Raw genomic sequence first — 20,270 nt, forward strand, 5'->3', positions numbered from 1 at the left:
ATCATCACAGATAAAAACAATCTGCTAGAGAACCGAAAGTCTCAACTGCTAAGATTTATCATCTCTTTGTCATGTCCTCTTTTCTCATCATGCCATCTTCTAGGTGGTAACGGCCCTCCCTCAGCCCCTCCTTCATCAGGAGCTCCATCTGGCTCCATGTCCCACCCAGGCAACGTCCCGTCTGGCAGTCCGTACACCATACCCCCTGAGCCAACTCTATCCCAGAACCCTCTCTCCATCATGATGTCACGCATGTCCAAGTTTGCAATGCCCAGCTCCACCCCACTCTACCACGATGCCATAAAGACCGTCGCCAGCTCTGATGACGACTCGCCCCCGGCTCGCTCCCCTAACCTGCCGTCAGTGAACAATAACGGTAAGACATCTGAAATATCTTTTGTTTTGTTGTTTGATTTGAACTTTCAATTCCACCCACCACGGGCCATATTTATACTAATCCCCCATTGATCCGCTTCACAAGTGCATGTACTGAATACATAATCACTTCTTCTTTTTGTCTTGCATACACAGGTATGGCAATGAATCACCAAGGCAATCCACGTATGATGGGACCTGGAAACGCTGGACCCATGTCTGCCCTCAGCCCTCTAGGTATGAATCCAATGGGATCCCAGCCGCTCTCCCACGGCATGCCCCCACAGATGCCCTCTCCTAATGCGCCTAATATGGGCCCAGGCATGATGCCTCATGGCATGATGATACCACCAAATCCCCAAGACCCCGGTATGGGAAACCCCCAAATGATGCCCCAGGGACGCATGGGTTATCCTCACCGAGGCCAGCCGTACCCCCTCACCCAGTCGCCCTCCCATCAAGGCCCTTTCTCCCCGCACAATGGACCTGGCCCCCAAGGTTTCCCTGGCCATCCCATGGGCTTCCAGGGAGAAGGAGGACCAATGGGAGGACGGATGGGGAACATGCCTCACGGGGGAGGGGGTGACGGGGGTATGTGCAAGCCCAATAACCCCGGAGGGCCAGAGTTCAACAACATGCAAAGTGGATTCAGCGACGCAGACCTTCATGAGGTGATGCGGCCGGGAGCATCCGGCATTCCTGAATTTGACCTGTCCAGGATAATCCCGTCAGAGAAGCCCAGCCAGACTCTGTCTTACTTCCCCCGAGGTGGGGGAGACAACCCGGGAGGGAAGCCACCACACCCCTCCGGCTTCCCCATGCAGGGCATGATGGGCGACGGTCCACCGAGGATGGGGATGTCCATGCAGGGGATGGGGGGGATGCCAGGGGGGCCTGGCGGGGGAATGGGCCCCCAAGACATGCCAATGGGCAACCCTGGCCACAACTCCATGCGGCCACCAGGATTCATGGGCCAAGGCATGATGGGCCCCCAGCACAGGATGATGTCTCCTGGGGGTCCGGGAGGGATGATGCAGGGGAGACAAATGTCCCACCCAGGCCCCGGTGGCTCACCTAACATGATGATGTCACTGCAGGGCATGGGCGGCCCACCACAGCAGACAATGATGATGGGGAGTCAGATGAGGCCGCGTGACATGGACATGGGGTTCAGTCCGGGCCCTGGAATGTTCTAATCCAACAGAAACCTTGTATGTAGAATGTTCTCGGACAATACACAAGGATGGAGTTAAAGGTGACGGTGTGTGGAGAGTGTTCAGACAAAACTCTGACGGACTCAAGTAAAGGAAGTATAATACAAGAGAGAGGATGTACCCAGAAACAAACAGAATGGAGCTAACCAGTCGCCTAGTAATGTCCTGTGGGAACTATTCCAATGGAGACTCAAGACAGGCCCAGATTGGAGTACTTTTGCCACAAGAACATTTAATTTTGAACTCATGAACTTCAGAATGTATGGGATTGTCGTGCATCAATTTCGCAAAAACTGTTCTTGTGTTTTTTGATTATCTGACTTATAAAGATGACTTTCAACATCAAAGAGGAATCAACCTAACTCAAAGTCAGCGTGGAGATGCTACAGTATATGTCTACTTTTTTCAAATTTAAAAAAAAACAAAACAAATTTGTCATGAAAGTGGTATGGAACAAGAGAAAGGAATAAGAAGAATTTGTGCTTTGTGAAGACTTTAGTGGAACTCCATCTTGTCTCTCGCTCCATTGTTTTGACTGTTTCTGTACAGTATATACGTGTGAGAGTGCGTGTGCGTGCTTGACAGACTGTATGTTTGTGTGGTATGTATGTATGTGTCTGTATGTATAGGCATTCTATCAGTGACCTCTCAACTCCTCTTACCCAACTTTCATTGGGGGAGGAATGCCCCCTAAAAATACTGTACTGTTTACCATTGGTGGGCTATTCGAATTTTAGTCTATTTTAATTTCCTTTGTAACTCCAGTGTATAACAAACCAAACTATGACCTCATTAAGATAATAGTATTATTAAAAAAGCACAAACATGGACCGTCTTCTTTCTCTATTTTTTACCATTGAGAGCAACACATTAAGTGGGAGGATCCTGGCAGCTTTGCAGCACAAAGATAATCCCCAGTCCGTTTCAAATTGTCGATGACATTTGACTTGTTGCTCCAAACCTTTCAGGACTCAACTTTCGCCAGAGTTAATAATACTGCTAATACCCAGATGTGCTATGTGTGTTCTTCTTGTTCCCGTTTTGTTTTGACTCTCTTGTTGACTCTGGGTAATAATCATTCCCACAGCAATAAATCCCCCCCAATGGTCAGCAGAATGGGACAGGAGTGGCTGAATACCACAGCAGGTATGCCAGGTATTATAGAACTAGAGCTAGGTAGATCTGGTAAAAATTTAGTAAGGCAGGTGTGGTGTCCAGAGCGAGACACGCAGAAATGTAAACACGTACTGCTTACCATCCAGTTGACTTCCTCTCTTTTCTCTATTGTATAAGCTTGTCATGTGTTTCTCCATTGGCTTTGGTGCAGAATAGCCTACCAGGGCTGTGGTGATGGACTACAAATAAAAGATATTGTTTTGGTATATACATGTTGTCTATGGCGTGTGTATGTATGTGAGTGTGTGTGTGCATGTATGGGTCCACGTGACTATTCACATCTAGTCAGTTGTGTGGACCAGGTGGTGTCTTTGTCATTCTACACGTCAACCCGGCTTACCAACATTGAGCTAGAACAAAGAGAGCAAGTCATACCGAGAAGCAGCAGGTTGACATTTTTTCAGGAGTGAAAGCTACTTTCAGAGGACACCACACTTCCAAAATAGATGCGAGCATGTTAATGCATTTGAGCTCTTACTAAATTAGTTGTGCTTTACTAATTTTGAAGTCTTACTCGGCTTGTAGGAATAGTACAGATAAGAGACTTGACATTGATCAAACTCTTTATTTATGACTCACCAATCCAAACCATAATACTTTAAGCAACAGGTCACAGGGTATTCCCACTGATGAGGTACAATGTGTGTGTTATAGTAACAGCAACACAGGTCTTTATAATGGGCATGTATTTAATGCATATTGTGGTCTGATGCTATCAACAAATCCCCACAAGAAGGCAACCTAATTTTTTTCACTCTTAAAAACATGATGTAGCCGAATCATTCCACTTGTGCAGATTCTGCATAGTTATGAAGACATTCACCTACAACGCCCAGCATTAGATATACAGTACATGAATTGTTTAGTATTCCCCTGAGGAAATGACATGATTTAATATGAACTGAAAGATCTCCAAAAGAGGCTGTAATACAAGAAAGCATCCCTGGTGATGATGGCTGAATAGAGTGAGAACGGAGAATGTCAGAGTGTTAATGTCATGGGTAGAGCTGTGTTGAGATGTGAAGGTTTGTTGAGGTGTTCAGGGTTCGGTCCGGCCCTCTGCGCTGTTGCAAAGTGAGTGGTAGAGTTCAGTGCTCAGCGAGTGTGTTGAGAGGACCTGTTTGAACTCCTCCAGGGGGCAGTAGACTCCACTACAACCTGGTATAAGTTGATCCTACAGAAAGACAAGCAACTTAGAGTAAATCACAAGGGAGGGAATGCAACAGCTTATATAAATAAATAAATAAATAAATAAAAGTAGACACATTCTCATCCCCTACCTGGTCTACGTATGACACTTTAACAAAGGACTTGTTGGTCTGCCGGTGTTGGTGCAGCTCCAAAGTGATATCGGCCGCATACGGTGGCCATTTCATGTCAAAAATCCCCAGAGCCATCAGAATGGGAATCAAAGTGGTGTCATGTGCAGAGTACAAAAACAACTTCCTGTTTGAGAGAGGATTTAAACGGTGGATCATTTAAAAGACCAAAACACAATTGAGTTTGTGCAACAAAATGGGTGCGTCGAACCAGAGGTGTCCAAACCTGTTTGGCTCTGACGAGGTGCCGTGTAGTTTCTCCTCAATGTTGGATAGAAATGTGTGCAGGACGGGTCCCACACACAGCTGCAAGTTCTCCCTGCCAAGAACAAGAGTGAAAGAATTAAAGGTGGCCTGTTAAACTAAAAGATTGTCAAAAAGCCAAAGTCAAAAGCCACTCCCCTCTGGGGCCGGTATTTCAAAACTTGTAATCTGGATCAGAATGATCCGGACAATGAAATCTCCCTTTTCTCAGTCAAGGATCAAAATGATCTCACTGACTTTGTCCCACAGTATTTCAAAACATTGGCAGGTTGGATCACGGTGATCACGATACGACCGGATATGGATTCTCGAGTCACCAGCGCCCGGATGTAAACAGAAAAAAAAACATGGCGGACCATCTGCCGACAGGAGCAAGTGATGGGGGCAAGTGAGAGCGCAGCTTTCGTGTTCAAATGTAAGTATTTAAAGTAGTAATGATTGTCTAACATGCATCATTTGTAAGACCATACGGATGACAACCAATGTGTCTTGCTTATCTAGCTACTTGAATTGTTACCAAACTTAAAACAATCGCATAACGATCGTTAATTAGACTCATGCTAACAGGAGCTAACTTGGCTTCATTGACTTCTATGGTAAGTAGCTAGCTAGCGTTAGGCTACATGTGCAGACTGCTGCAGTACTTTACATGAAGTTACATAGTACGAATTATGTGCTTCATTCACAAGTGCACTGTTTGGGGGGTTGAGTTTCTGTCTGCTTCAGTTTTGTTGATGATGTGTTTTTACACACATAATAGCAATTATGTTACCGTGGCAACAGGCAATGTCATAGATAACCTAACTTACCTCATACCCTCCCTCTCACCTTCTACTTCCAGAGTACACAGTCCCCACTCAGCTGTGCCACAGCTACACCAGACCCCATCAGCAAGGTAACAGAGCATTGACATGAGCACGTAAATGGGTGTTATTATGACGGAGTATAAGGGCCACATTGAGGGGGGGAAAAAAATCTGGGATTTTATTACAAGATTAAAGTCATAATATTACGAGAATAAAGTCATAAATTTAGGATAAAAAAAGTCATAATATTACAAGAATAAAGTCATAACTTTACGAGAAAAAAGTCGTAATATTACGAGAATAAAGTCTAATCTAATTCCCAGTGATTTTCGAATAGTATTTTTGCTTGGAATGCACATCCCTACTAGCCACCATAACCAGTCTGACTAAGCGATAACAGAAATTTAGAGCCATCTAACCAATATAATACTTGTATTATCTGTGGCATGTTTAATAATAGAAAAACGATCGCACATTATATAAAACTCCACATTGCAGAACATTAACGTATGGCATATTATTTATTATTCCGCATAAATACTTTGAAACGTTAACTGGTTGTCATCGTGATATAAGCAGTTTCTACCGGCATAGATATGATAAACGTCGGGGTATTTTCTCATCATAATCTATCTTTTTAAGACTAAGATCTAACCACTATAATCCTGGTAGATCATTTTGAAATACCGGCCCCCTGAAGACTTAGTTTAATCTAACCTCTTGCTGGGTTCAAACACATGGCACATCATGTCCACAGCTCTCTGTTCCACTTTATTCCTCCAGGTGTCCAGCACTGATGGGCATGGCAGGCCGTGCGTCTGTTAATGTGCAGAGATTTGACACAGTTAGTATCAGCTTTGCAGCTGAGCAATACAAATCTGAAAAAGGAAACTTACAATTACAACATGTCTGAACATTTGATCACCTTTTTCTATTTTCCAGAGCTGTCACGTTATGAGATATTTTTATCCCCATTTTTCCCTTCATCATAGTCATTTTCCAAAAGGGTGTCTATTGCGGGCAACTAACAGTGAAGAAGGTGTTAATTTCAAACCGTGACAGTATAAATGATAGAAATCTACCAGTAGCTTTATTTTCTGTTTAAGTGGATTATCGATGTATCTACTCAGAAATGTGTTGCTTTAATCAGTCACAGTGTTAGGTAGGGCTTCAGTATTTGACTTTGGCTGGTAAACGGGAAAAAAATAATCTGGAAAAGTCGCCCCTTCTGTATTGTTTCAGATCTTGTAGTCGCTAGGGCTGGGACGATTCACCTATCTCCCGATTCGATACTATCACGATAGCGGTGCCGATTCAATATGTATTGCGATTTTAAAGTATTGTGATTCTACAAATTAGTGGTATTTTCTTTTTAATACTTCTGTTGAATATAATCCAATCAATCTTATTTCCATATATGTATGTTTTATATACAGTTCCCTTTGTGCATATCTTATTTTGAAAACCAGACGTAGTCAGACATGTATACTTCCGCTAACTTCGTCACTATCTCTGAGCTCTTTATACATCCTAGATCAGCTCCATCAGGGCCGTTTGAATGCATTTAACAGAAATGTCAGTATATGGGTGCTCTACAGTTGTAGCGTCGGCTGATTTGACAACGGGGATGAGTGACGGCTGGCTTGACAGCACGTTACAATACGATAACGTTTCCTGTCCATTACAGAAATAGCATGCAGCTTTGGCCATCATGACTATCTCTGCTTTTCCTGCAATGTGTGAAACCCAAAGTGTTTCCATACTTTACTGTATGTGTAGTGTTTATCACTTTGGATTTAACATGTGAGGGTGCCAGTCGTGTCCATGCAGACCATCCACCCTACTTTCTCGTTTCGGCTTGCTGCGGTTAGCAGCTGTTTATTTTGGTTGACGTATAGAACAGATATGATGTCACGTTACTCAGACTATAATAATATTACAATAATATTGTTTCTGGCATTAAAAAAATCTATTTCAAAATTGTAAAAAAAAAAAAACGCAACACATACAGTAGGTGAATCGATTTTTTTAGTAGTTTCTAGTAGTTGCCCCAGTGTGCACATTTAAAGTAAAATATGGTTATTTGAATTACAAAAAAATGCTCCTCTTAAGTCCTATATGCAAAATGCAAAAACAGGTTTTCAGTCTCTATGTAAATACCGTCTCAAATCATGCAGAATCTGTTATTATAGCTCGTTAAAATCTCCAGAAACGTGATGAATTCTATTGTGGAGTTTTCATCTTTCATAACTAGCAGCTTGCTGGGCTGCTGCCTCCAGCCAGGCCGAGTCTTCATATAATATGTATTCTGATAGCTTGTGGTGAGACCTAATAAAAGTCATATGAATCATGAGGCGGCAGTGTCACCTCTCTGGCAACCATGTCGTCCCTAATGAGGATGAAGTCGATGTGCTGGTGAGCAGCGATGCCCAACGCGATCTGGATGCTCTGCAGGTCTGCTGCAATGTCTGGCAGAGTGGCCGACTCTGCCCAGCGGTGGCTGCACAGAACACACACAGTGTCAGCCACGAAACACAGACCCACCATGACAACCTGTCAGAGGCATCTCAACTCTGCTAATAATTTTGCACAACACATTATTCTAGATTCCAGTTTTGGGTAGCGAGTGCATAGGCCTGGGTATGGAAATATACTCTACGTACCTGCCAAGGATTTTGAGCAGCTTGCATCCATGGTAGTTAGGATACAGGATTTCAGATCCTGACTCCGTTGTTAATATAGGCACAGTTTCTTCAAGGAGAACAGAAAATTACCAAAAACAGATTAGATCCACAATAGAATAAATAACATCATGCACATATGTATTTCTACCCTACCTTTTTGTTTTTGCTGGAAGAGCCCTGCTACCAGGCACTTCGCAGATTCAATGGTCCTCACAATGTTAGTGGAGCGCACACTAAAAATGGAAAAAACAGGTCATGGAAGGCAGCCAACTTCAAAATAGTAAAGCATTTAGGCTGATACCCTTTGTACTGCGCTCATAAGCACAATGTATCAAAACTGCAGTGTGCAGAAAAGAGTTTTGTGCTCTTGCTACCCTTCATGATTTGCAATACTTACTAGACTTCAGCTGGACTAAAGGTGGAGCTTAGGAAGTGACTCTCCTCAATGTATCTCTTCCTCAGCCTCTTGCCCAGCTCATACAGCTGCTGCATGCCCACTGTGGTCAGCTGACCGGGGTACGTGCCACCCTGCCAAGTGCGACAAACAGGATCAGGTTTTAGGGCAAGAACATCCAAATGTGCAGTCTATAAAACAAATTTAATTCAAAATCACTAGTCACAACTTAATTACACAGGTGATCGTATAACATATAAAACAACAGGCCTTTACCACAGTAAGTATTAACTTGTCATAGCAGAAAAAGCACAGATGTAACTACTTATCTCATTGAGTGTTCAAGTAAACTGTGCCAGATTAAACGCCATGGGCCTGACACAGGCACACCTAAACTGAATGGCACTTTGCAAGCTACTACAGGTCTGAATGTCTCCTATGACAATGTACATGTATTTGGCTATTAGCCTCCCACAAAGCCTCTTACCAGGAGCCAACTACACAAGTTGCTACACCTGAATATGTTCATCCGTTATTTTTTTTGTGTGACCACACTCAACACCACAAAAGTACCCTACTCACGGTCAGTATGTTTTTTCGATAGCTTTCTTCTACAGGAGCTGGGGGCCTGGGGCCACCCTGGAGATCTGTCACTTCATAGTCGATGTGGGTGTGTGCTGGAGGCTCCAAGAGCGTTGGCACCCATTGGACCTGTCAAGTGCCCAGATAAAGAATTGTAATTCTAAACAATATACCATGACATTTTTCCATGACATTATTCAACAAACTTTACTGACTTTTTTCGTGACAATTTTCGACATACTATACTATGAATGTTTTCATGACATTTTTTGACATACTATACTATGACCTTTTTTCAACAAACTATACTATGATTTTTTTTCTTGATATAATATACTATGAATTTTATTTTTTTGACATATTATACTATGACTTTTTTAGACAAACTATACTATGACTTTATTTTATTCTACATACTATACTATGACATATTATACTATGATTTTTTTCCAACATACTATCATATGGCTTTTTTTCAACAAACTATACTATAACTTTTATTTTTTTGACATACTATACTATGACTTTTTATGATTTTGACTTTTTTTTTTTTTTTGACATACTATACTATGACTTTTTTTATTAATTCTACATACTATACTATGACTATTTAAAACATTTTCGACATACAATGCTATGACTTTTTTTCCGACATACTATGACTTTTTTTTTCTTGACATACTATACTATAACTTTAATTTTTTTATATATTATACTTTGACTTTTTTTCATTATACTATACCTTTTTGAATTTTTTCAATATTCTAAACTATGACTTTTTTTCAACATACTATCCTGTTTATTTTTTTCGACATACTATACTATAACTTTTCTTTATTTTTTCGACATACTATACCATGACTTTTTTTCGACATACTATATGACTTTTTTTCGACATACTATACTATGACTTTTTTTATGACATTTTTCAACATACGACAGATATTATGTGACACTCAATCAGTTTTTATAGACAGAAGCATTACACGAGTTGATGAAATGCAAAAAAAGATTTTTATCTAAAAACCTGAGGTGGTTATCTTTGGCCCCCCCAGATACACCAGCATTCTGTGTGAAAAGCTCGGCCCACTGTCATCCTGTATGAAGCCCTCCGCAAAAAACCTTGGGATGATTTTTTTGACTCTGTTTTTAAGTTTGATAAACAGATAAACTCTGTGGTGAGAGGCAGCTTCTTCCAACTGCGAAGCCTAACAAAAATAAAACCCTTCTTATCTTTCCATGATTGTGAAAAAGTTATCCGTGCTTTTGTTACCTCTCGCCTTGACTACTGTAACTCCCTCTACGTGGGAGTCAGCCAGTCTTCACTGGCACGCCTGCAGTATGTGCAGAATGCTGCTGCAAGGTTTTTAACTGGTTCCCGGAAACGTGAGCACATTTACCCCGTACTCGCTTCCCTCCACTGGCTCCCTGTCACTTTTAGAGTCCATTTTAAGACTTTATTATTTGTCTTTAAAGCACTTCATGGATCGGCTCCCTCCTACCTATCTGCCCTTTTAACTCCCTATACCTCACCTAGGGCACTCAGGTCTTCCGACCAGTCCCTCGGGCTCGGCGGAAGCTCAGGGGCAACCGCGCTTTCTCAGTTGCGGGCCCTATTCTGTGGAACAAACTGCCTCTCCACATCAGATCTGCTCCCTCTACAGAGTCTTTCAAAGCACAGCTCAAGACCCACCTCCTTTCTTTGGCTTTTGAATGTACTTGAATTGTGATTACTAATTGGCCTTTTATAATGCTCATTATAACAGTCTTTTACTCATGGATTTTTATCTTGGTCTCTGTCTGTGGATATGTGTGAGATTTTGTTGTCTGCTCTGTTGACCTGTTTTTATTCTGTTTTTATTCTGCCTATGTCTGTAAAGCACTTTGGTCAGCTCATGTTGTTTTAAATGTGCTATAGAATTAAATTTGACTTGAATTTACTTGACTTACCTCCATCACATCAGGTATTGACTTAAGTGGCGTTCTAGCACCATGTCGGAACAGGACTTGGACCAATTTTAGTTCGTAGGAAGAACCGGGATTTGTGTCAGAAGAGGCGCAACTGGTAGCAAACTGGTCCGATTCAGTCTTCTTCTGTGACCACAGCATTGAACCAAAAGCCACTGACATCGAACCTAAAACACCTGCTCTGGTCCAAAGTTTCCTCATGGCTGAGCTGTGAACAAAACAGACACATTGTTTTAGTCTCTGAATAAACTACACAAGCATTCGGGTTAATATTAAGAGGAAGATCGTGAAGAACTTTTATCATAATGACAGTAATGTTAACAGAAATAATAATTTCCAGGAACAATCCACATGCATTCTCCTTCCATGTAACACAAATGTCCACTGTAGGGAACATTATGTTACATCCCTTGCTGAGAATACTCAGCTCAAACTCAACTCAAGGGCCTTGTCCTCAGTTTTGTAGCACCGGTTTCACTCCCTAGGCTCACCTTATCTGGGTGAACCAAAATGTATCTGTCCTCCTTCCCGGATACCTCCCTGTTCAGACCTGGGCCCTGTTCAGACCAGGTATTAACATGCATCCTCAGTGATTGGATCACAAGTGGACAGCTCTAACTATGTCTGTTCACACCTGATATTAGAATGCATCTCCACATGCGTCTTGAGTGGCCACTTGTGATCCGATCTCACTATCCTGCTCTATATGCAAATAAACAGGTAGTAAACACATGGGCGGTACAGAGCTTCAGAGAGCCGGGGAAGAGAGGGAGAGAGAGCGAGCGGGTGTCCACTCCGTGCAAAGCAGCGGAACAAAAACACAAACACATCTCTGACAGTATGAAGATAATGCACTTCCCGTGCCTAGTCTGATACTCTTTAGATATGTAGCCTATAGATAAGATATATTTTAATATAATACAATAACCTAAAGAGCAATTTGACATATTCATATTGCATGTTTGGTCTGACCAACCCTCCAAAGCCCAAAGATATGCAGTTTATTATCATGGAAGTAAAGAACCTTTAGCATGTTTGCTTAACATAAATGATAAGTCGGTTATTAAAATTGTTGCAGATTAATTTTAACTAATCCTTTCGACTGGGATGAGCTGCAACTAACGATTATTTAAATGATCAATTCATCTGCAGACTACTTTCTCAATTGACCTATGAAATGGCAAAAAATTTGAGAAAATATACATCACATAATTTTGTGAAATTCAGTTTACAATTATAAAAAGCAGAGAACAGCAGCCGATCTTCACATCTGAGAAGCTGGAACCAGAGAATTTGGGGCATTTTGACTAAAACAATGAATCAATTGTCGAAATGCCAATTATGTTGTTGTTGTTGATCGACTAATTAGTTTCACCCATCATCGAAATTTCCTAAAGAACAATTTGACATATTGATATTATGTTGGGTCTGAACAACACTCCAAAACACAAAGATATTCTGTTTATCACCATAGACAAAAACCTGCAACATATTCACATTTGAGAAGAACCTTTAGCATGTTTACTTAACAACTTTAAAATGTTGCAGATTCATTTTAACTAATCCTTTCGACTAGGACGAGCTGCAACTAACGATTATTTAAATGATCAATTAATCTGCAGACATTCTTTCTCATATTGATCTATGAAATGTAAAAAAACAAGTGAGAAAATACTCTCTATTTCTAAAATTCAGTTTACATCTGAGAAGCTGGAACGAGAGAATTTGGGGCATTTTTTACTAAAACAATTAATCAATTGTCAAAATGCCAATTCATTTTTTTCTTGATCGACTAACGTTATATGTTTAGTAAACATATATATATATATATATATATATATATGTTTAGTAAACATATATATATATATATATATTATACATATACATTTATATATATATATATATATTATACACATATATATATATATTATACATATATATATATTATATTATACATAATATATATATATATATATATTACACATATATATATTATACATACATATTATACATATATATATTATACATATATATATATGTAATATATATATATTATACATATAATATATATATTATACATAATATATATATATATTACATATATATATGTATAATATATATATGTATAATATATATATATGTATAATATGTATGTATAATATATATATATATGTATAATATATATTATACATATATATAATATAATATATATGTATAATATATATTATATTATACATAATATATATATATATATATATATACATATATATATATATTATACATACATATTATACATATATATTATACATACATATATATATATATATATATATATATATATATATATATATATATATATATATGTATATATATTATATATATATATTATATATATATGTGCTTTACTAACCTTTGTTAAATTATAAAGTTTAACTTCCTGTCAGGTCAAATGATGTCCAGGAGGATGATGCTGATGATGATGATGATGATGATGATGATGATGATGGTGATGATGATGCAGTAGCACTGCTACTTCTACTCAAATGTTTCATGAAATATATAAATTTCATATGACCTAGCTATGACATTAAACTCCCAAATAGCATAAAGATAAGAGCTATTCACACTGCTGATATCCTGAGCTAGCAGACACACATTGCTTAACTCGTTTTCAACACAAGCTTGTGGAAGCACGTTAAGAAAACAAACCACTCTGCAACAGCGTTACCTCTTTATGGGATGAAGTTTGACCTCCATCGCAACAGTATCTAAGTAACCAACAGCACCATGACAACGAGGCTCTCTTCTATAAGATGTTGATGCTAATAAGTACTTACTTTGTGAAGCGAGTACTTCTCTCGGAGGGAACACAGCGTTCAGTGAAGTACAAATATCACTTGTCATAAGGCTGTAACTATATCGCCACCGCTTCGAGCCAAAGGAGGTGTCGGGAACTGTAGGGTGTTAAGTGCCACCCTACAATGAAGGTAAAGGTGCCAGCTAAGAAGAGAGAACTACTGTTCCCGACAGCCACTGCGGCTGTCTTCTTCTTCTGCTTCTACTTCCTCTTCCTTGGTGTTTATTGGCGGATGGCAAACCAGCTTATAGGTGCATTACCGCCACCTATTGGACTGGATGTGGAGCAGGAGATTGGCAGGAAAGAAAAAAAAGAAAAGAAAAAAAAGAAGAAATAAAATAAAATAAAAATGAAATAAAAATTTATAATAATAATTATTATTAATAATAATAATTCATTTCATTTCAAAATGTATTTTGAACATGTAGAATACAAAATAAATAGTAAAATAATAATCATACCAACAAGTGGAAAGTCAGAAACAAGTAGTATTTACATACAATGAAAAGCGTAAGAAAAATAAATTGTCAAAACTTGATGACTTGATTTACATATTCGAAAAGAAGTGAGAAGAAGTATAAACTTATTTAATCCCACCCCTTCTCCGTAAATTAATTATTAATTATTAACCAGATTCCTTATTGAGCCATACATATACTCTAATTACATTTTACTCTAATTAAACTATAATTATTATTATTTATAATTATTCTAACTATAATTATTACCTTTAATCTGTGTCATACAGAAATATAAATTAATTACTGATATAATTATCATTATCAAAATATAAATTTGTTATCAATCCAGAATACCAATTCATTACTTATAATATAACTTAAACACAATACCAATTCATTACTTACATATTTAACTTAATCATATTGACTATTTGTTATCTTTTCTTAAATGTGCAAATTATTATTTATAATATACAAATTATAATATACAATATGCACATGCAATACAACCTGCAATATATACATACATACACATACACATACATACACATATACATATACATCTATATATATACACATATACACACGCATACACCGCATATTGCACTACATGCACACTGCATAATAATAATAATAATAATAATAATAATAATAATAATAATAATAATAATAATAATAATAATAATAATAATAATAACTAAAATAAAATAATAATAATACTACTAATAATTAAATTCTCTCCATTATTCCTGTTGCCCCATAAGTAATTAATTAGAAGATTGTGTACTTTCTTAGATGTCTTTCCTAGCAGATTCCCCATTGTAATATTTCCATAACCTACTCCAGATAATAATGCACACAGTGCACTTTCATAGACTAAGCTACTGGAGTTACCCTGCACTATACTCATTTTTAACAGTCTCTTCTGCACTATATTCACTTTTTTAATAGTCGTGTATCACAGCTGTTACTCTGCACTATATTCACTTTTAACAGTTTTCTTCATCTCCTTGTATTTTTATATCTGGTATATTTTGTTGTACTTTGTACTTTGCACTACTAACTTTTTTACTGCCTTTTTACCAACATATTTTGCACTATGGAACTGTGATGCTGGAAACTTGAATTTCCCTTGGGATCAATAAAGGTACTATCTATCCATCCATCTATCTATCTATCTAATTCCCTTCTTTTTTCCTCATATTTGTTTCACTCTATAAGAACATGCCTGACAGTTTCCAGTTTATTACAGTGCATGCATAGTCCAGTTTGGTGTTTGCCTATTCTATGGAGTGTTTGGTTTAATCCTGTATGTCCTATTTTCAGATGGGTAATGACCATCTCTTCCCTTGGGGTCTGGGTATATTCCACCAGCTCCTACATGTTTCTGAATACTGTACAGATGTCTCTCCCTGTGTCACTTAAGTCACAGTATTCTTGCCAGGTTTTGTGCATGTAGTCCTTAATGATAGTTTTAACATCTGCTTTACTTAACGGTATTTGTATGTCAATTAAGTGTTGTTTTAATGATTGTTTGGCCAATGTATCTGCCTTCTCATTTCCTTCCACCCCTATGTGTGCAGGAATACACATTGCTGTCTGACCTTTCTTATTCTTTTAAAAGATTAGTGTTGGAGGAGATACTTCAAAGCGTGCTGAGGCCTCCTACTGGACAAAAGTGCATCTGCACAAAGAAGACAAGAAACAACTTCATGACTTTTCATATAAAAGAGTAAGTTTATTATAAATTGCAAGCCAAGAATATTTTCATTATGAAAAAAAGAACCAGAAAATATAAAACTGTTAATTTACTAATTTTATTTGGTAAGTATTCTAAAGAATTTAACATAGTTGGTTACAATAATAATAAGTAATGTGTGCATGAAATCTGCTTCAGGAATAAACCTAATACCTTTTGCACTTTATATATTATTTTTAATTTTATCCTACCTTTTTTTCTTTTGTATACCTTACTCCACTACATTACAGAGAGAAGTAATGTAGCTGTTATTCCACTACATGGATTTGACAGCAACAGTTACTAGTTGTAGTAAAAAAAAAAAAAGATTTCTGTGTTTTAAATGAATGTTTGCTGTCGGAGATTTAGGGTTAAACCCCCCAGTTGCAGTGGATATTAAAATAAGAACCAGAAAATCATAAAAATGTTAATTTACTTTTTTTTCTGAAGTGTTAGAATTTAGTTTGTTACAATAATAATAACAAATATATCTATATCTATATATCTATCTATCTATCTATCTATATCTATGTAGATATAGATAGATAGATAGATAGATAGATAGATAGATAGATAGATAGATAGATAGATAGATACTGGATACCGATACTGGATATCAGGCCGATACTGACTCAAATAGCTGGATCGGGTATCGCTGACAAAGGAGCCGATCTATTCAATTAAATTCTATGTTTATATACTATAAACTGTACATATGTAAGTTTTGAACAATTTACTGCCGCAAGGTTTCCACTTGAATTGTAATTCCTATTAATTTTGAAGATATTTTTTTACCAAGTTGCTGGTGTACAATTTATTATTTTAATAATAAATAACAATTCAGTAAATGTATATCTATGTATTTATTTGTCACATTTTGTTTTACAAAGTTCAGAAAGCAATGTTAAACAAGCCTGATGTTGCCTTACACATAAAAGAATGATCCCAGTTTCTTCCACACAGTGAGGCATACAGCTTATTAATTAAACACTGGTGTCGGATCAGTTCTCGGTATCGGCCGATATCCAAGGCCCAGGTGCATCCCTAATATATATATATACAGGTCTGGAAAAAATTAAGAGACCACTTCAAAATGATCAGTTTCTCTGGTTTTACTATTTATTGGTATGTGTTTGAGTAAAATGAACATTTTTGTTTTATTCTATAAACTACTGACAACATTTCTCACAAATTTCAAATAAAAATATTGTCATTTAGAGCATTTATTTGCAGAAAATGACAACTGGTCAAAAAAACAAAAAAGATGCAGTGTTTTCAGATCTCAAATAATGCCAAGAAAACAAGTTCATATTCATTTTTAAACAACACAATAATAATGTTTTAACTTAGGAAGAGTTCAGAAATCAATATTTGGTGGAATAACCTTGATTTACAATCACAGCTTTCATGCGTCTTGGCATGCTCTCCACCAGTCTTTCACATTGCTGTTGGGTGACTTTATGCCACTCCTGGCGCAAAAATTCAAGCGGCTCGGCTTTGTTTGATGGCTTGTGACCATCCTTCTTCCTCTTGATCACATTCCAGAGGTTTTCAATGGGATTCAGGTCTGGAGATTGGGCTGGCCATGACAGGGTCCTGATCTGGGGGTCCTTCATCCACACCTTCACTGACCTGGCTGTGTGGCATGGAGCATTGTCCTGCTGGAAAAAACACTCCTCAGAGTTGGGGAACATTGTCAGAGCAGAGGGAAGCAAGTTTTCTTCCAGGACAACTTTGTACTTTGGCTTGATTCATGCGTCCTTCACAAAGACAAATCTGCCGATTCCAGCCTTGCTGAAGCACCCCCAGATCATCACCAATCCTCCACCAAATTTCACAGTAGGTGCGAGACACTGAGGCTTGTAGGCCTCTCCAGGTCTCCGTCTAACCATTAGACGACCAGGTGTTGGGCAAAGCTGAAAATTGGACTCATCAGAGAAGATGACCTTACTCCAGTCCTCTATGATCCACTCCTTATGGTCTTTTGAAAACCTCAGCTTGGCTCTTCTTTGCTTCTTTGGTGCTCTGACAATGTTCCCCAACTCTGAGGAGTGTTTTTTCTCTGTTAGGACTAGATTTACAATGCCAAAACATGAGTCATGTTTTCTATTATCTATCAACAGAGCTTTTGTATTTTCTTAGAAGTAACATAAAACGATATTTTATGACACCTTCGTTAGTAATCCTCTCCCCCAAATAGTACAGTAGAGGCAAAGTAGGGTGGGTCTTTGTCATGCTTCGCCATAGGGTTTGGGGGGTTTGTGTAACCCCCAAGTTGCGAAAACTTGCAAGACGACAGCCTATCCAAACCTTAACTACTCAAGGTCAATGCCTAACCTTAACTACTCAAGGTCAATGCCTAACCTTAACTATTAAAGGTCAAAGCCTCACCTTAACTATTTGAGGTAAAGGCCTAACCTTAACTACTCAAGGTCAATGCCTAACCTTAACTATTAAAGGTCAAAGCCTCACCTTAACTATTTGAGGTAAAGGCCTAACCTTAACCTTCCATCTTTCAGCTTGCATGTCCTTCAAAAAAATAATAATCTTGAATTCCTATTTAATTTATTGATATGTTTTAAATATATATATATATATATCTTTTTTTGTATGTTGAGAAGTTTTGTATATTTCATTCCTTTTTATTTTGTTGATAACTTTTAATAATGTATTCCTTCTTAGTATGTGGACAAGTACTGTAAGCCTTTTAACTATCTGATACCTTCGACACTTTCTTTGAAAAACTTACTTATATAAAGAAAAAAATAACTCACTGACACATTACCAAAATATTATATTAGTATTATATTATTAAGTGTTCAACACCGGTGAACTTGTTACAGTATGACACAACACTAGTTTAGATGGAACATAATTTATTCACGAGTATCAGTAGTAGTAGTAGTAGTATAATTTGTAGCAGCTTCAATAATACTGTGGTAGTTGCATAAGCAACGGCAATGCTAAGAGCTTTTGAAAGGGAACCTGTAATGTAGCAAAAAAAAAGCAAATAAAGACCTTAAAAAGTATACAAAATGTATAAAGAGTATTGGATTTTAAAAGTAGCAGCAGTTGTGTCAGAATCAGGAGTGATCAGGAATCACTAACAGCTCATAGATGGACCAGTAGTTTCACTTTAATGTGTTTTTGAAACAAATTTAACTTGTCTAAATCATTTTGATCAACAAAAATAATTCAGGTTTCTCTTTTTTCCTGATTTTCGACTTTGTAGAAGAGGGAAAGAGCTTTAAGAGGGTCTACAGGCAATGTTCAATTCAAATCCTTTTTTTTCGCTGTAGCGCAGACGTCACAGACTTTAGAAGACGTGCAAACTATTCTCTCATAACGTTTCTAATAATACCATATTTATTTGGCTTTGTCTCAACATATCAGATTATGAACAGTTGAAAACAATTCCTGAACTAGTGTCTTGGTATATCAAGACAATATGAACAATAGGAAACATATATCTGGATGGAACATGGAAGGTCAGGGTTAGGGTTACACCCTCTTAAACACCTTTCCTTTTATTATAAAGAGCTGAAAACAGACACACTCATGATAACACAACACAAAAAGGAAAGATGGTACGTTTACCAGCCATCACATCTAATCTGAGCACTTTTCAATGAATCAGTTAAACTTCTTCTGCCTCCTAGTTGTGTCCAACTACAACCTGATACTATGTCCACAACATTTGGCTGCGTTGCATTCTGGTTGTGTTCCAGCTCATTCAGGGCTCCATCGTGCTTTCAGTTGCCACAGGAAACATTTCAGAAGTGAAGTGTCTGTTCTTCAGCAGCCACAAGTCTAATGGAGATCAGTTGTTTTTTTTAAACTGTGAGTTTCCTGTTCCTGTTTGACAGTCCACTTCCGTGTTTTGTTACAGCTGCTTTTCACACCTGATGCGAACCATACCCAAGTACACATGAACTGACTTGAGACCACCTTTGTGGTGGGCACAGTTGCCCGAGTACGGTAAAGTGTTCACACTAATCAAACAAACTGGACTTTGGGGTCAAGTGTACTCTGATCAGGACACGGGTCCCTGATGTGAAAGCCTCTTAAGTGGACCCTGACAAGGTTGTTAGTCTTATTATGCTGGCACACAAAACAGTATGAAATGAGATGGTTAGAATTCCTTCATAGTCTTCAGTACAGGGTTAGGGTTAGGCATTTTATGCCACCAGGGGGATACATGTTGAGGATCTCTGCAGAGAGAGAGAGAGGCCATTTTGTAAATGTAAGGTAACAGATGTAGTTCTTGAAATAAACAGATAATAGAGTCAAAGTGTCTTGTGATTAAAACGATGAACAATTCCAAAGTACAAGCTGTTGACTCTTGATCAACCGAGAAACAGGACCTGGTTATGATGCTTCCTATGAGCATCAACAAGTATTCAACATGCACTGAAGGTACACTCAGCAGGAG

General features: G+C 38.0%; 2 protein-coding genes across 7 annotated transcripts in view; one reads left to right on the top strand and one right to left on the bottom strand.

The window, feature by feature from the left end:
- Positions 1-2,973, top strand: part of bcl9 (BCL9 transcription coactivator) — a 32,740-nt gene extending 29,767 nt beyond the window's left edge. For 4 of the 5 annotated variants that reach the window (XM_037789114.1, XM_037789113.1, XM_037789115.1 and 1 more), the window contains 2 exons: positions 104-376; positions 532-1,571. In XM_037789114.1, the coding sequence (XP_037645042.1) occupies positions 104-376; positions 532-1,571 (1,313 nt within the window). Of the gene's footprint in view, positions 1-103; positions 377-531 lie in introns of all 5 variants that reach the window. The other variant, XM_037789117.1, reaches the window with a different exon arrangement.
- A 337-nt stretch (positions 2,974-3,310) lies between these two features.
- On the bottom strand, positions 3,311-13,804 carry acp6 (acid phosphatase 6, lysophosphatidic). 2 transcript variants are annotated; one of them, XM_037789118.1, is made up of 11 exons: positions 13,620-13,804; positions 10,765-10,990; positions 8,815-8,943; positions 8,236-8,366; positions 7,992-8,071; positions 7,818-7,905; positions 7,522-7,654; positions 5,872-5,972; positions 4,311-4,403; positions 4,046-4,211; positions 3,311-3,939 (listed from the first exon to the last, which is right to left on the bottom strand). In XM_037789118.1, the coding sequence occupies exons 2-11, from the start codon at positions 10,981-10,983 to the stop codon at positions 3,805-3,807; spliced, it is 1,275 nt and encodes a 424-aa protein (XP_037645046.1). In that variant the 5' UTR covers positions 10,984-10,990; positions 13,620-13,804; the 3' UTR covers positions 3,311-3,804. The 2 variants fall into 2 exon arrangements, with proteins under 2 accessions (XP_037645046.1, XP_037645047.1); XM_037789119.1 differs by lacking the exon at positions 13,620-13,804 and adding an exon at positions 13,193-13,583.
- Between the last annotated feature and the right edge of the window lie 6,466 nt (positions 13,805-20,270).

The sequence above is a fragment of the Sebastes umbrosus genome, chromosome 13 (assembly GCF_015220745.1).
Source record: "Sebastes umbrosus isolate fSebUmb1 chromosome 13, fSebUmb1.pri, whole genome shotgun sequence".
Lineage (NCBI taxonomy): Eukaryota > Metazoa > Chordata > Actinopteri > Perciformes > Sebastidae > Sebastes > Sebastes umbrosus.

What these genes read in the sequence shown, in the direction of transcription:
- acp6 (XM_037789118.1), bottom strand. Translation starts at nt 10,983, where the DNA reads ATGAGGAAACTTTGGACCAGAGCAGGTGTTTTAGGTTCGATGTCAGTG. An exon ending in CAATACCTGATGTGATGGAG is followed by an intron (nt 8,944 to 10,764) that starts GTAAGTCAAGTA and finishes GGCACTTGACAG; the next exon opens with GTCCAATGGGTGCCAACGCT. An exon ending in ACGACATGGTTGCCAGAGAG is followed by an intron (nt 5,973 to 7,521) that starts GTGACACTGCCG and finishes GCACATTAACAG; the next exon opens with ACGCACGGCCTGCCATGCCC.